The 13663-nt window shown below is 36.4% G+C and overlaps 1 protein-coding gene across 6 annotated transcripts in view; it reads right to left on the bottom strand.

Moving 5' to 3' along the window:
• lig (ubiquitin-associated protein-like lingerer) overlaps positions 1–13663 on the bottom strand; it is a 574370-nt gene that overhangs the window by 431971 nt on the left and 128736 nt on the right. For all 6 annotated transcript variants that reach the window (XM_090377982.1, XM_090377983.1, XM_090377981.1 and 3 more), the window contains exon 6: positions 3422–3505. In XM_090377982.1, the coding sequence (XP_090234108.1) occupies positions 3422–3505 (84 nt within the window). The remainder of the gene's footprint in view (positions 1–3421; positions 3506–13663) is intronic.

Here is a 13663-nt window from a genome sequence, read left to right as displayed (position 1 = left end):
GTTTTGCCTAACATGCTTTGCTTTTGACCAAGACTTTTTTTTTTTAAATATATAAGATTTGCAGTTGTTGGGAGCTTCCTGAGGATGTTCCATGCTCTGTTCTTTTCTTTTTTTGCTTTACTACATTCATCATCCCACCAAATTTTTGGATGTGTATGATTCTTAATGGATTATCTTGGGATTGCTAGTCTGCTGTCTTCAGTATTTGGTTTGATATATACTCCAAAGCTGAGTTTATGGAGGAATTTTGGATCTGCAGTTCCCAGCCTGCTGCTTATACAGGCTCCAGTCAGCTTTGTCGAAGTACCGTTTTGTAAATTGGTTGAAAGGGTAGGAGATGCTGCTGTCAATGCAGCATATTACAGGATAATGGTCACTGCCTAATAGGCTGCTGAACATACAGAAACATGTATGACTGAAGTAGATTCCATAGGAAAATGGATGTACATGTGTGCTTCAGTATTCAAGGCTATCAGACTATATTAGTTGAATAATTTTTCAATTATTTGGTCCCATTTGTCCAGATTTTGATTTCCCCATAGAGGGTGATGACTATTAAAGTCTCCAAGGATGCAGTAGGACTGGAGAAGGTGTGCCACTAGTTCTAAATCAGTACAGCTAATCTGCTGATTGGGGCAAGCAGGATGAGACTACAGTTAGATCAAGTTTTATGCTAATTCGAGTTGACTGCTTCAATGTGTGTCTTTAATGCAATTAATTTTGAGGGTATCAACCAGCCTTATTATCATTGCTATCCCATCGTAACCATACTGTTAAGATTATGTGCAACACAATCCAATCTTTTCAATGTATTACATAGTTCCAGAATGAGGTGGTTACCTGTGGACCTAGGTTAGTTTCTTGCAGGCAAAATGCAATGGGGTCATATTGTGCAAGGTCTCGGATGTCCATTAAGTTACTATGGTAATTTCTACAGTTCCATTGCAAGCGTGTACACATTATTAAGGGTGTGATTTAGAAAAACCCTTGTTTTATTCCGAGGGGATGTGGAATTCTGTCATTCACCTCTATGTTAACCCCATTTTTGGGAAGTAAGGTTTACTAGCATCCATGTTCCCATTAGTTAATAGATCTAGAATATGGTTCTCTTCGCTTTATTTGTCAAAAGCATCCATGCTGTCCAATGCTGTTTGGCTGGTATCAGAGGCTACAGGTGTACCATTGTACAGCTGGGAAGCACAAGCTGGTTTTATGGTTGTCGACATACTTATTGCTTTACCATGGTTTATATGGAACTTGGTGTACTTGTACAGTGAGCAGTACTAGCCCAGTGAGCTATAGATTTGTTGGGTGGGATGGCTACTTCCATTTCAGTGGCACTTGATAGTTTTTTCATAGTTGCCCGGGCACAGATAAGTTTGCTTGTCTGTGGTCGGAACTGGTAGGGATTTTTTCACTTCCTGGTAAGTTACGTTTTGTTCAGTTTTATATTGTTGTATCTTTTTCTCCTTCCTCCAGAGTGGGACCCTCATGCAATAGGCAAGATGTTCTTGTTTGCAGTTCAGACAGCTGTGCAGTCAGCTTGGTTGTGCACAGGAGATCCACATGTGGTGCAGGTATCTGCTTCTCTGCAAACCACTTGTGAATGTCCAAACTTTTGGCACTTTTAGCAACATTAGGGGCTTGGGGTACCTTGATCACTGTTGGTGGTTTGGGATTAATGAAAGTGAGAATTATGTTCCGTGTGGGAACTAATATACCTTCTTGTTTTCTCATGATTCATCTCACATAAATCACTCCCTGGTCTTGCAATTCTTGCTTCAATTGTTCATCTGATAGATTGATCAGGTCCCACTTGGTAAAGATGCCTTTGGATGTATTAAGGGAGGCATGTGGGGAAACAATGACAGATAGTCCACCAAAAGTTCAGTTTTTCTAATTCTTCAGATTGTCGAGAAGTGGCAAATTCAACTAGTATGTCCCGTGATCTCATGTGATGAACTGCCTTCAGAAGTCAGTCTTGTACTGAATGGATAAATAAGAGAGGCTGGATTGCAAATTCTGTCTACATCAGTCTTTTGATGAGCAGGATTAAGACTCCTCATGTTTACAACCTGTTACATTCTTGCTTGTGAGCCCAGTAGCTTCTGGGGATTAGGATCTCTTTGCTCCATTTCATCTTGGAAGGGAGAACTTTCCCCTCCAGGTTACTGGCCCTTCCACATGGAGGCAGGAGCATTGCTGGCTTTGTGACCCAGCAGTAATGTGTTAGTATATAGAATAGGAAAAGAAGGTTACTTTCCTTCCTGATATAGTTATATTACTTTCTTTACTATTGTCTATACAATTGAGTTTTTGTGTAATGCTATAAATAAGGACACAATTCAGCTTTTCAAGAAAGAGCACAAGTTTACTGGTAGAGATACTTGATCACAAAATCACTTGGCACCTGGGACCACTGAACTTGGTACTCTATTCCACATTTGCATCATCTTTAATGAGAATGACTATCTTTCTCAAAAAACTGTGCACATTATTTTTATCATGAATTGTTTTACTTGCGGTACTGGCTACATTTCCTCTTCCTGCACTCATATCCAATCTAGCTACAACTCAGTCAGATCCTCATTGGTCAGGTCAGCATCTCCTACATACTATACCCACTTCATTAAAAACAATGCCATTTGCCAAATCTACAATCTGTAACTATATTTTGAGCATACTGACAAGTTCCTGGGCACTGACATTCTCTAGCCACATCATATTTTGCCACACCACAATTCATCATAATCCAAGTGACTTCGTCGTATGCCACAACATTGTCTGTGGACTACTTAATATCATTCCCTCCCCTACAGAACTGCCAAAATGATGACTAGTCGTCACCATCTGTCACTGTGATCAGTTATTGCATAGGCCACCAGAGATAAGTGGCTTTGAATATCACTATCACCCTGTAGTCCAACAGTTGCAACAAAGAGACCAAATCTACTATCGTGAAATGAACTTTAAGTTTTGTCACCCATGTCTACAATGTTAACAGGATGGTCAGATCCATTGTCAAAAACAAGCAAGTCTTCTATAATTGAGATTTTGTTCCTACAATAGTTTTTCAAGAAGGTACAGAAGTTTTTATAATTAGAAATTAAAATTTTAAAATAAAAAATGATATACTGAAACAATATAATCTGGAACAAAGTAAATCTGAAAAACCTGAGACTTCCTGTACAGTAAAATATGGACACTAAACCTATATCAATTAAATCTAATAATTTCCTCTGATAAATTTGTTCTGTTCTCACTAAGAACAGAATATATATGGAATGATTAAAGGTATTTATAGCTGAATCACAGATTTACAGTAATAGAAAAAACATGTGAAACTATATAAAAGATGCTATATTTTAATCAAAATTTAGAACGCAAATTACTTTTATATGATTAAAACAGATTTGCTTACGTGCTCTGGGCCTGCCATCAGAGCTCCTTTCTCTTCGACTATCCTGAAGATTTCTTTCATTCTTTTCATTCTCTTTATTACGCCCTAAAAGAGAGAGATCAGAAATTCTGATTCAAAGAAGTTGTTTGTATAGTGTATGACCCTTTATTTAAAGCTGAGTTCTGATGCATGATTCTGTTTGAGAGTAACTTTGGCACTGGCTACTGGTGTGAAAACAAATACAGTCGAACTTGGTTATAACGAGCATCAAGGGACCAACAAAATTTCCTCGTTATAACCATTACTTGCTATATCAGTGATAGCGGAGATGGGGAACCCCAGGGGAAGCCGTTAGACAATGAACACTTTATATCAGTGATGAGTTAAATCTACCTCCTATTTTTTTTTATTTAAATTCTCAATAACTGATAAAAATGATTCAAAAAAACAAAAGAAATATTAGAGAAAAATATAATATAAGCATATACCTGCATATTATTTGTATTAATATGCTTGTATAAACTACAATACACTTAATACTAAACAATTTATTTCTCTGTAATTAAAAACAATATTATTTAATAATAAACACTATTTCAATTAGTCTTCATTTATGAATCATAAAATTGATGTCTGTTTTAAAGATTATTTTGATATTTCTTTAAGTTTCCCCTTAAAACACTCAACACATTAAATCTCATTAGATGCATCAGTTTCTTTAAAAAAATTTACTAAAGTGCCCACTGCACCTTGAGCTTGTCGGCACTGATTTTGATTCACTTTGACTTGTCATCATATCACCATTATCTTTATCATCGCATTATCGACTTTGTTGAGCACAACATCTACAATGTCATTCTCTGAAGGAAGACCACTAGTTAACACGTTATTGACTCGTACAAATTCATCGATGTTATCTGTATTAAAACCTACAACGTTATGTAGCAACCATTCGGATAACGGTAAGTTGTTTTCTTCGTTTCCATCATCATCTACAATTGAAATTTCATTTGAATTTAATTTGAATTTCTTGAAAAAATCCAATATGGTTGTCGAAGCAATATTGTTCCACGCATTATTCAATAAATTTATAGCATCCAATATAGATATACTCAGTGAGTTTCTGTTCTCTTTGACTGATCAGACGTAGAATGAGAAATCTTTTACAAAATTCTTTCAAGCTCTTGATTACACCCTACGTCCATTGGTTGTAAAACTGATGTCGCATTGGGAGGCAGAAACACCAGCTTAATGTTGAACAAATTTTGAATCTGGGGATGTGCAGGACAGTTATCAACTAACAATAAAATATTTTTCTTCTTTTTGAATAGCTCCTTATTCCAGCCTTTTACGTATTGCTGAAAAATATCTGAAGTCATTCAAGCTTTCTTGTTTGCAGTGTAATCCACAAGAAGTTTCTTTACATTTTTGAAGCACCGAGGTTTTAATGATTTTCCAATAACACTTTTTTTTTTTTTTTTTAAATCAGTTCCTGTCATATTTGTGCATATCAGCACCTTCAAGCGAGCCTTTGATTTTTTTCAACCAACACATTTTCCCCCTTTGAATTTAAAAGTATTGTCAGGTGTCAAATTATAAAAAAGTCCTGTTTCGTCGGCATTGTAGATGTCATCGTCATTGAAATCTTTCCTGATTTCTGCTGAAACAGAGTCAATCCATTCATTTGTCATTATTGGATCTGCAGATCGAGATTCTCCACTAATTTCTGCATAAACTATGTTATGTCGGTTTTCAAATCGATCCAGCCAACTGTTGTTACACACAAAATCGTCGTATCCAATTTGTTCAGCAAATTTTTCCATTTGAGCCTTCAAGATCGGACCGTCTATTGAAAATCCAGCACTTCTTTGTGAGGTGAACCATTGAAGCAATGCTTCATCAACGTTTGTAATCTCGCACTTTCTAAATTTTTTTTTTTCCTTTCCTTCTTTCGGTTATGTTCTTTTCCAGTGCCGATATGTAAACATCTTTATTCTTCCACAAAGTCAATACACTTGAAGAGGACAAAGAAAGCTTTTTACACACTTCGCCATTTTTTGCACCACATTCTAACTCAAATAATTTCGACTTTTTCGAGAATCGAGACACTTTCTTTTCTTCCTTTCCGAAGGAAGGGTTCGTTTCAACTGATTTTACTTTAAAATGATAAAGTGATCTGCATAAAAAATTCATAGACGTCCCAAAATGCATACGACATTCTTAGAAGTGCCTAAATAAATTTATGGTTCGGTGAATACAAGACCATCTGTAAATAGAGTAATGCAACAAGTGCCAATGCACTATTGTATAGCCCGTCCCTGAAAGGAAAAGATCAAAAATGGGCCACTAATCTGATACAATGTGGGTGGTCATAAAAACTAAGTCGCCCTTTTCGTTTTTGTCTATTCCAAGAATTTTTTTTCCGATGACCCAAGTTACCAAAATTTGTTCGGTATAGCTACATAACACGCTAATTATAACAGTGAATGATTGTATGGGAATACGCGCAAATTAAAATCATTATGGCGTTTTGCTTGTTACAGCCGTGATTTTGTTATTTCCTTGCTCGTTATAACCAAGTTCGACTGTAGTCAGCATTATACCTTATGTGGATTGAAACATTCAGATTAACTTATTGGCACATCTAATACACTTTTTTTTTTTTTTTTTTCAAATCCACATTATGGACTAGACATTACATGTTAATATGGAAGGCCAAATTTCTTGGTGTCTAAGCAACAATCACAGTATAACATGATTATATTTCAACATAAAACATTTAATGTGGGCACACACCACAAAAGAAGTCTCCTTTTTACAAGTAACTTGACTTGAAAGTATAGTACTGTACTTTTACCTAAAATCTTTCTGCTGACAAGGTTCTCTTTCCTGGAAACTAAGAAAATCACCTCCAGCACTTCTTCCCCAAAGACACAGCTAATACCATGAATGAGCATGACCTTATTTACCAAACTGTATTCTCAGCAAATAGCAGCCTTTACACATGCACTGTTTCTCAGCCTTTACACATGTTGGACACTCAAGTACGTCCAACTTGTACATGTTTCTATTAACGTGATTTGCAAAATGATTTTGAAATAAACAAGCAATAAACCAACTTGCTAGTGCCATTCAAATTCTGATGAGAAAGCAGATATAAAACTTTTGCTATTGTATGTAACTGGCCATATTCCAAGCCTGACTCCCATACCCCCTTGTTTTGTTTAGGGTGGTGCACTGCCAGGGAGCCTCTAGGGTGGAATGGTACACTTGAGTAGGCTAAAATTTACTACTGTTAACACTATATAATGAATCTACTGTTACACTATTTTAAAAGGGTAGGAAAATACCAACCCTCTCTCCCAAGAATTTAGTCTAGCGCCTGCTATCTGCAAGGCCACTCCAAGTGTCATTTAAAAAAAAAAAACACACATTTTGATAGTGTGGGAAGGCCACTACAGTCCTTTTAGTCCCTGTTTGGCACTACCCCTCGATTCAATGATTTTTTTTATTACTATTATTATGAAAGTCACTACAAAGTTATTATTTTCATAATTATTATTATGAAAGTTCCAGGCTGTATCCCAGCCTGGGTTACAGCAGGGAATCACTTTGATTATTTCCATCTATAGCAACTGAAAATTGCTCATTTTTCAGGTCTCCCTACCTCATCTTTCCCTATCAATAACTAACTATTTCACTAACAGTGGCTGTTATTTTTGTTCTTCCAAACTCCAAATGAAATTGAGAAATTTCATTTCATACAGTAGAAAAGGCAAAAATATTACCTTTTCCAGATTTTACAATATTAAAAATTTTGCATATATGTCTTCTTGAATTTTACATTATATTTCTTTGGAATATTACTGAAAGACACTGTTAACTAACTTTGCACCATACAAGTACAATTAAATGGTAGCACATTACAGTGAATAAGACTATTATCCCATGTTTCTATTTTGAAAAGCAGACTCTCACACACCCGACAGCCAATTTTTTAATGAAAATAAGAAATTCACAGTATTTAAAAAAAATAATCAATGTTAATAATAAGTTTTACCTTTTTTTGTGTGTGAAATACAAAGTACAGAGAAAACTGAGTTTTTGCAAAATGATGGAGAAACTGTCACCAACTACATTATGAAAGCAAGATAGAACTGAGTGAAAAAAGATTCTCTCCATTGTAAATCTGAAGAGTTCACAGCTATGCTGGCAATTAGATATGGATAATTGATAGCATAGCTTGAAAAAGGCTAATGAAAATAAGCAGACATATACAGAATTTTTAAATTATAATTTTAACATCGTTTTACTATTTTTTGTGAAAAGAAAAAAGAGAAAAAGTGTTTTTGCAAAGACTGAACTCATCAGAGCTAACAATATTACAATGGTGAAACAGAGAATTGTCACACTGAGTAAAAGAGAATTTCTCTATCATAAATCTGGAGTATTGGCAGCTATGCATTATATATATTTTGTCAAATAAATAATTTTATGTAATATAAATTATATCCTAATTCAACCATAAAATTAATAGTATCTAATTTACCACGACAATAATGTTAAACTGTCCAACAAGTTGTACTTGTTTACACAAAACTGAAAACAAAAATAGTAATAAAAAGTGGCTCCTGGCTGTCACTTTTTCACATTTAATTCCAAATAAACAATGTCACTTCGAAAAATACTCTAAGTTAAAACTATGAGTAATCAAGGTGACATTGTAACAGCCACTAATATTAAAATGGTGATTAGCATATAATAGATATTTTGTTGAAAAACCTGTTAGACAAGACTCCAAATGGCTTAAAATATTATAATCATAATGGAGGTTATTTTATTTTTTTTTTATTATTTTTATTTTTTTTTTGGTCTGATCAAAAATACCACAATTAAGTAAAGGAAGGGTATTATATTTCAAAATTGTTGAAATAATTTGATAAATACTTCCCTGCTTAATATTTTTTGTCTAATTAAGACTCCCTGCTATCTGACAAAGGTCGTAATATCCAAACAGCTATAAAACTAGTGAGGTTTTTAATGAATAATGGATTTGCCTTATTCATGGCAATATGGCAGGTATATATACATATCAATGAAAGTCAATATCAGTAATTTTAAGTCAACTCGTAGATAACAATGTCATTCCAAAAGTGACCTTAAGCTCACGCCCATTGCTTGTAGAAAAAGGAACAAGGCTTCCCCAAGACATCAGGAACAGAAAACTATATAGCAGTGAGGCATTTATTATCAAATTTATTGTCAATATCAGCACCTGCACTGAAACACAATTCCTTTACTTAACTTCTTCAATGGACCAGCATAACCCAGTACTAAGGATTTAATACTCACATGTAACTTTTGTTACATTTTTCAATCTGAAGTTTTTCTCTACATACCACTTGGCTGCTTGTTTAGACTTGATACAGTTATTCACCGTTTTAACATGGTCCCATAAGCCTCAAAACAACTGTAATGGTAGTACCTTGAGTTTATAATGAAGTGAATAACATGGCCCAGATTCACTTTCTTGGTCATGTTATTCAATTAAAAACAATATTAGTAATTTTAATTTAACTCATGGATAATGAGATTTATAAAGTGAGCCTAAGTCTAACCCTCATCACTACCATGGTAGCACACAGCTTCCCCAATGAAACTTAAAAGAGGCACAAATATATATACACACACAGTGAGCTTTATCATTAAATTATTTCAAAAATAGATTTTCACATACTACCCAGTTAGAAGCTTAAAAGCTTCCATACATAAGGAGGGTTAAGAAACAACTTTAGGGGGATATCCTGTCTGAGACAAAATTTTCTAAAGCTGTGTTTAGGCATGATACCTGAATAATATTCCCAGACTTTTCTTATAACACATATATATCGTGTGCTGCTGCAGGTATGATACACACCACCATAAAATGCAGTAACTGTACTTTAAATTTCTTTGATTATACAGCTGTTTAGTAACAGTACCTAAAAGGGAAAAAAAAAAAAAAAAACCCAGTGTAGCCTAAAACAATATAAATAATAATGTGGCACTTCTATAGTTTGGCAAAAACTGTTAGTTTAGTGATACTCGCAAGGGTTAAATCCTAATAGTTCAGTCACAACATTCACTAGAAGTTTCCAATTTAGATTTAAGAGGGACGCAGCCCACAATGACCTAGCTGAACAACTGATAGGGTCATTTTTAAGCAATAATTTGTAGAAGTAGTGCTCAATTTCTGATATTTGAAATTTTATTTAAATGAGCGTGGGGGATCAAACTATACCAGTACAGTGATCACGTAGTATCACAATCAGAAACACTACCATTGTGTTCCTCAATGACCAGTGTCTAAAATTTCCAGAGGCAACCAGAGAGGGTAATACTCTTGATCTGGTTATCACCAGTCATCATTCGTGTATTAAGAATTTGCAGATAAAGGAACCACTAGGTGGTAGTGATCACAATGTACTGATGGGGGGATTTACTTAAAGATATAATTACCATCAGGGGTAAAGGAAAGAGTTTTTGCTTCCGTAAAGGTCAGTACAGCGGTCTCAGACAGTTTTTAAATTCTGTACATTGGGATCAACTGACGATGTTACCAACATTAAATTCTAAGTGGGAGGCATTCAAGGAATTAATCGTGGAAGCTACTAAAAGGTTCATACCTATTAAGAAATATTGTTCAAGGTTTAGGCCTGAATGGTTATCAAATGAATTAATGAGACTCGTGACAGAGAAGAAAAATGCATGGGATGCATATAAATTATCAAGTGACTCAGAAGCCTATGACAGATATAAGCTAGTCTATAATCAGGTCACAAAGGAGGTTAAGACAGGCGAAAGCAGATTACGAGAAATCTTTGGCAAAAGATGCAAAGAAAAACAGCAAGGATTTCTTTACTTATATAAAAACTCTAACAGGAAGGGGATGAATCTGATTGGGCCACTTGATATCGATGGATAGCAAACAAACTGAATGAGTATTTTGCATCTACATTCACACATGAGGAGTTATTAAGGTTTGAAAATGGCAGAAGGTTATCAAATTGTAGCAGGGTGTTTAATGATTTTGTAATAACTGAGAGCAAAGTGGAGGAGAAATTGTTGAAGTTAAACATAAGAAAGGCACCTGGGGTGGATGAGATCCATCCAGTTATATTAAAGGAGGCAGCAAAGCAACTAAGCAAATCCTTAGCCATTATTATGAGAGCATCCTTGGACTCAGGGGAGGTCTCCACAGACTGGAGATGTGCAAATGTATCCCCAATTCACAAAGGGGGATCAAAGGGTGACATGAGTAATTACAGACCAGTTAATTTAACTTCTGTTCCGGGTAAAATAATAGAGTTACTGGTTAAAGATGCACTGCAGGATCATCTAGACAAGACTGCAGCAATAATTCAGACACAGCATGGGTTTGTTAAGGGAAAGTCTTGTCTGACAAATTTGATAGGATATTATGATGTGGTTACAAAGGAACTGGATGCAAAAAATAATTTTGATATCATATATTTGGATTTCAGGACAAGCTTTTGACAGTGTTGCGCATGGAAGACTATTGTACAAATTGGAGCAGAATGGTATTAAGGGTAAGTTGCTACAATGGATAAAAGGATGGTTGAGTGGGAGAAGACAGAAGGTGGTAATCAATGGGTGCTGCTCTTCGTGGACTAATGTTATTAGTGGAGTCCCACAGGGTTCGGTATCGGGTCCTGGTTTTTTTTTTTTTTTTTGTATATTTATCAATAATATTGATGAAGGTATATCAGGCTTAGCGTCAAACTTTGCAGATGATACAAAGGTTGGCAGGGTTGTTAATGACAGTAATGGCAGTGTGCTACTGCAACAGGGTCTAGAAAATTTGCGCAGATGGGCTAAGAAGTGGCAACTGAAGTTTAACCTTGACAAATGCAAAGTACTGAATATGAGTAAAAGTTTCCCCAGAGAAACGTACCAACTGTGTGGTACTACACTTAAAGTGATAGAAAATGAAAAAGACCTGGGAATAATTTTGAGCATCAAGATATGAAGTTTTCTGAGCAATGTAGACAGGCTGCCAGGGCAGGTCATGGGGTTTTGTCAATGATATATAGGAATTTTGCTAGCAGGGAAAAGGAGGTGATTGTCCCTCTGTATAAGGCAATGGTCAGGCCACGCCTTAAGTACTACGTACTGGTGTTTAAGCCCCATTTTTGGAAGGATGTAGATTTCCTTCAACGCGTACAGAGAAGGGCAACAAGATTGGTGAGGGGAATGAATTGATCCTCTTACCAAGAGAGGCTTAAGTTCTGCAAATTGCAGTGGCTGGAGACTAGGCACATGCACGTAATCTGATTGAGGTGTATAAGGCCTTGAATGGGTTGAGAACGCTGAATTCTGATGGGATCCTTCCACTTGTTCAGATTACAAACGTAAGTCGCATAAATTCAAATTATGAAAAGACAGATGTAGAATAGATGTGCGGAAATTTGTCTTTAGCCAGCAGGTGGTTAATTGCTGGAACAAACTTCCATCTGTCCTTGTGGAAATTGATGGGTTAAATAAATTTAAGGAGGAACAGGACAGGCATTTGGAAGGAATGGTGTGATTTTTTTTTTTTTTTTTTTTTGGCTGATGCTGCATAAGCTCATACACTTGCTCTCTTGCCTTAAATGCCACTACTACTACTACTAAAAGTGGACAATTAAAAATTACATTTCAGTAAGCAGTCAAGAGTAAGGACAGAGTTAGCATTAGCAGAGGCATATGATGCAAGAAAGCAAGCTTATTCAGCATCAGCCAAAAAAAAAAAAAAACACACCACTCCCATTTCAACGCTCCGTTCGCTCGAAATACCTGTCCAGTTGAGCCTTAAATTTGTTTAGGCTATCAACTTCAACAACAAGTGATGGAAGTCGGTTCACCAACCAACCACCCGCTGGCCAAAGGCAAATTTCCGCACATCTATCCGACATCCGTCCTTCCTCAATTTCAATTTATGTCCTCTGAGCTGATTATTCTGAGCAAGATGAAGAATCCCATTGGCATTGAGCATGCTCAAACCATTCAAAGCCTTATACACCTCTATCAGATCACCTCGCCGGTGCCTAGTCTCCAGACTCTGTAATTTGCAAAACTTAAGCCTTTCTTCGTAAGAGCAACCCTTTGTTCCATTCACTAATCTTGTTGCCCTTCTCTGTACCCGTTCCAGCAGCTCTACATCCTTCTTGAAATGAGGCCTCCAGACCTGTATACAGTACTCAAGATGGCCTAACCATTGCCTTATACAAGGGAATAATCACCTCCTTATCCCTGCTAGAAAAATTCCTGTATATCATTGACAAGACACCATTAGCTACTCTTGCAGCTCGTCTGCACTGCTCATAGAACTTCATATCTGCCTGCACAATTACCCCCAGGTCCTTTTCATTCTCCACCACTGTCAGTGTAGTACCACAGAGTTGATACGTTGCTCTGGGGTTACTGTTTCCCATATGTAGTACTTTACATTTGTCAATGTTAAACTTCATTTGCCACCTCTCAGCCCATCTGTTCGACCTTTCCAGATCCTGTTGCAGCAGCATAGCATCAGTGGCATCCTTAACAACCCTGCCAACCTTTGTATCAACTGCAAACTTGGACATTAAACTCTATATCCCATCATCAATATCATTCATAAACACCGAAAACAACAACGGACCCAACACCGAACCCCGAGGAACTCCACTAATAACATAAGTCCACGTTGGGCAGTGTCCATTGATTACCACTGTCTTCTGCCACTCAACCATCCCCTTATCCATAGCAGCAATTTGCCTCCAATGCCACACTGCTCCAATTTGTGCAGCAGTCTTCCATGTGCAACAGTATCAAAAGCCTTTCTAAGATCCAAATATATAATATCAAAGTTATTCCCTGCATCCAGTTCTTTTGTGACTACATCATAGTATCCAATCAAATTGGTCAGGCAAGACCTGCCCTTAACAAAACCATGCTGCGTCTGAACTATAACTGAATTCTTGTCTAGATGATCCTGCAGTGCTTCTTTAACCAGTGCCTCCATTAATTTACCTGGAACAGAAGTTAAACTAACAGGTCTATAATTACTTGTGTCAGCCTTTGATCCTCCTTTGTGAATTGGGGTTACATTTGCACATCTCTGGTCTATGGGTACCTCCCCTGAGTCCAAAGAAGCTCTCATAATTATGGCTAGGGGTTTGCTTACTTCCTTTGCTGCCTCCTTTAATATAACTGGATAGATCCCATCCACCCCAGGTGCCTTTT

This window comes from Mastigoproctus giganteus, chromosome 7, assembly GCF_048544385.1.
Source record: "Mastigoproctus giganteus isolate SK-2022 chromosome 7, ASM4854438v1, whole genome shotgun sequence".
NCBI lineage: Eukaryota > Metazoa > Arthropoda > Arachnida > Uropygi > Thelyphonidae > Mastigoproctus > Mastigoproctus giganteus.
This window is presented reverse-complemented; position numbering and strand designations above follow the sequence as displayed.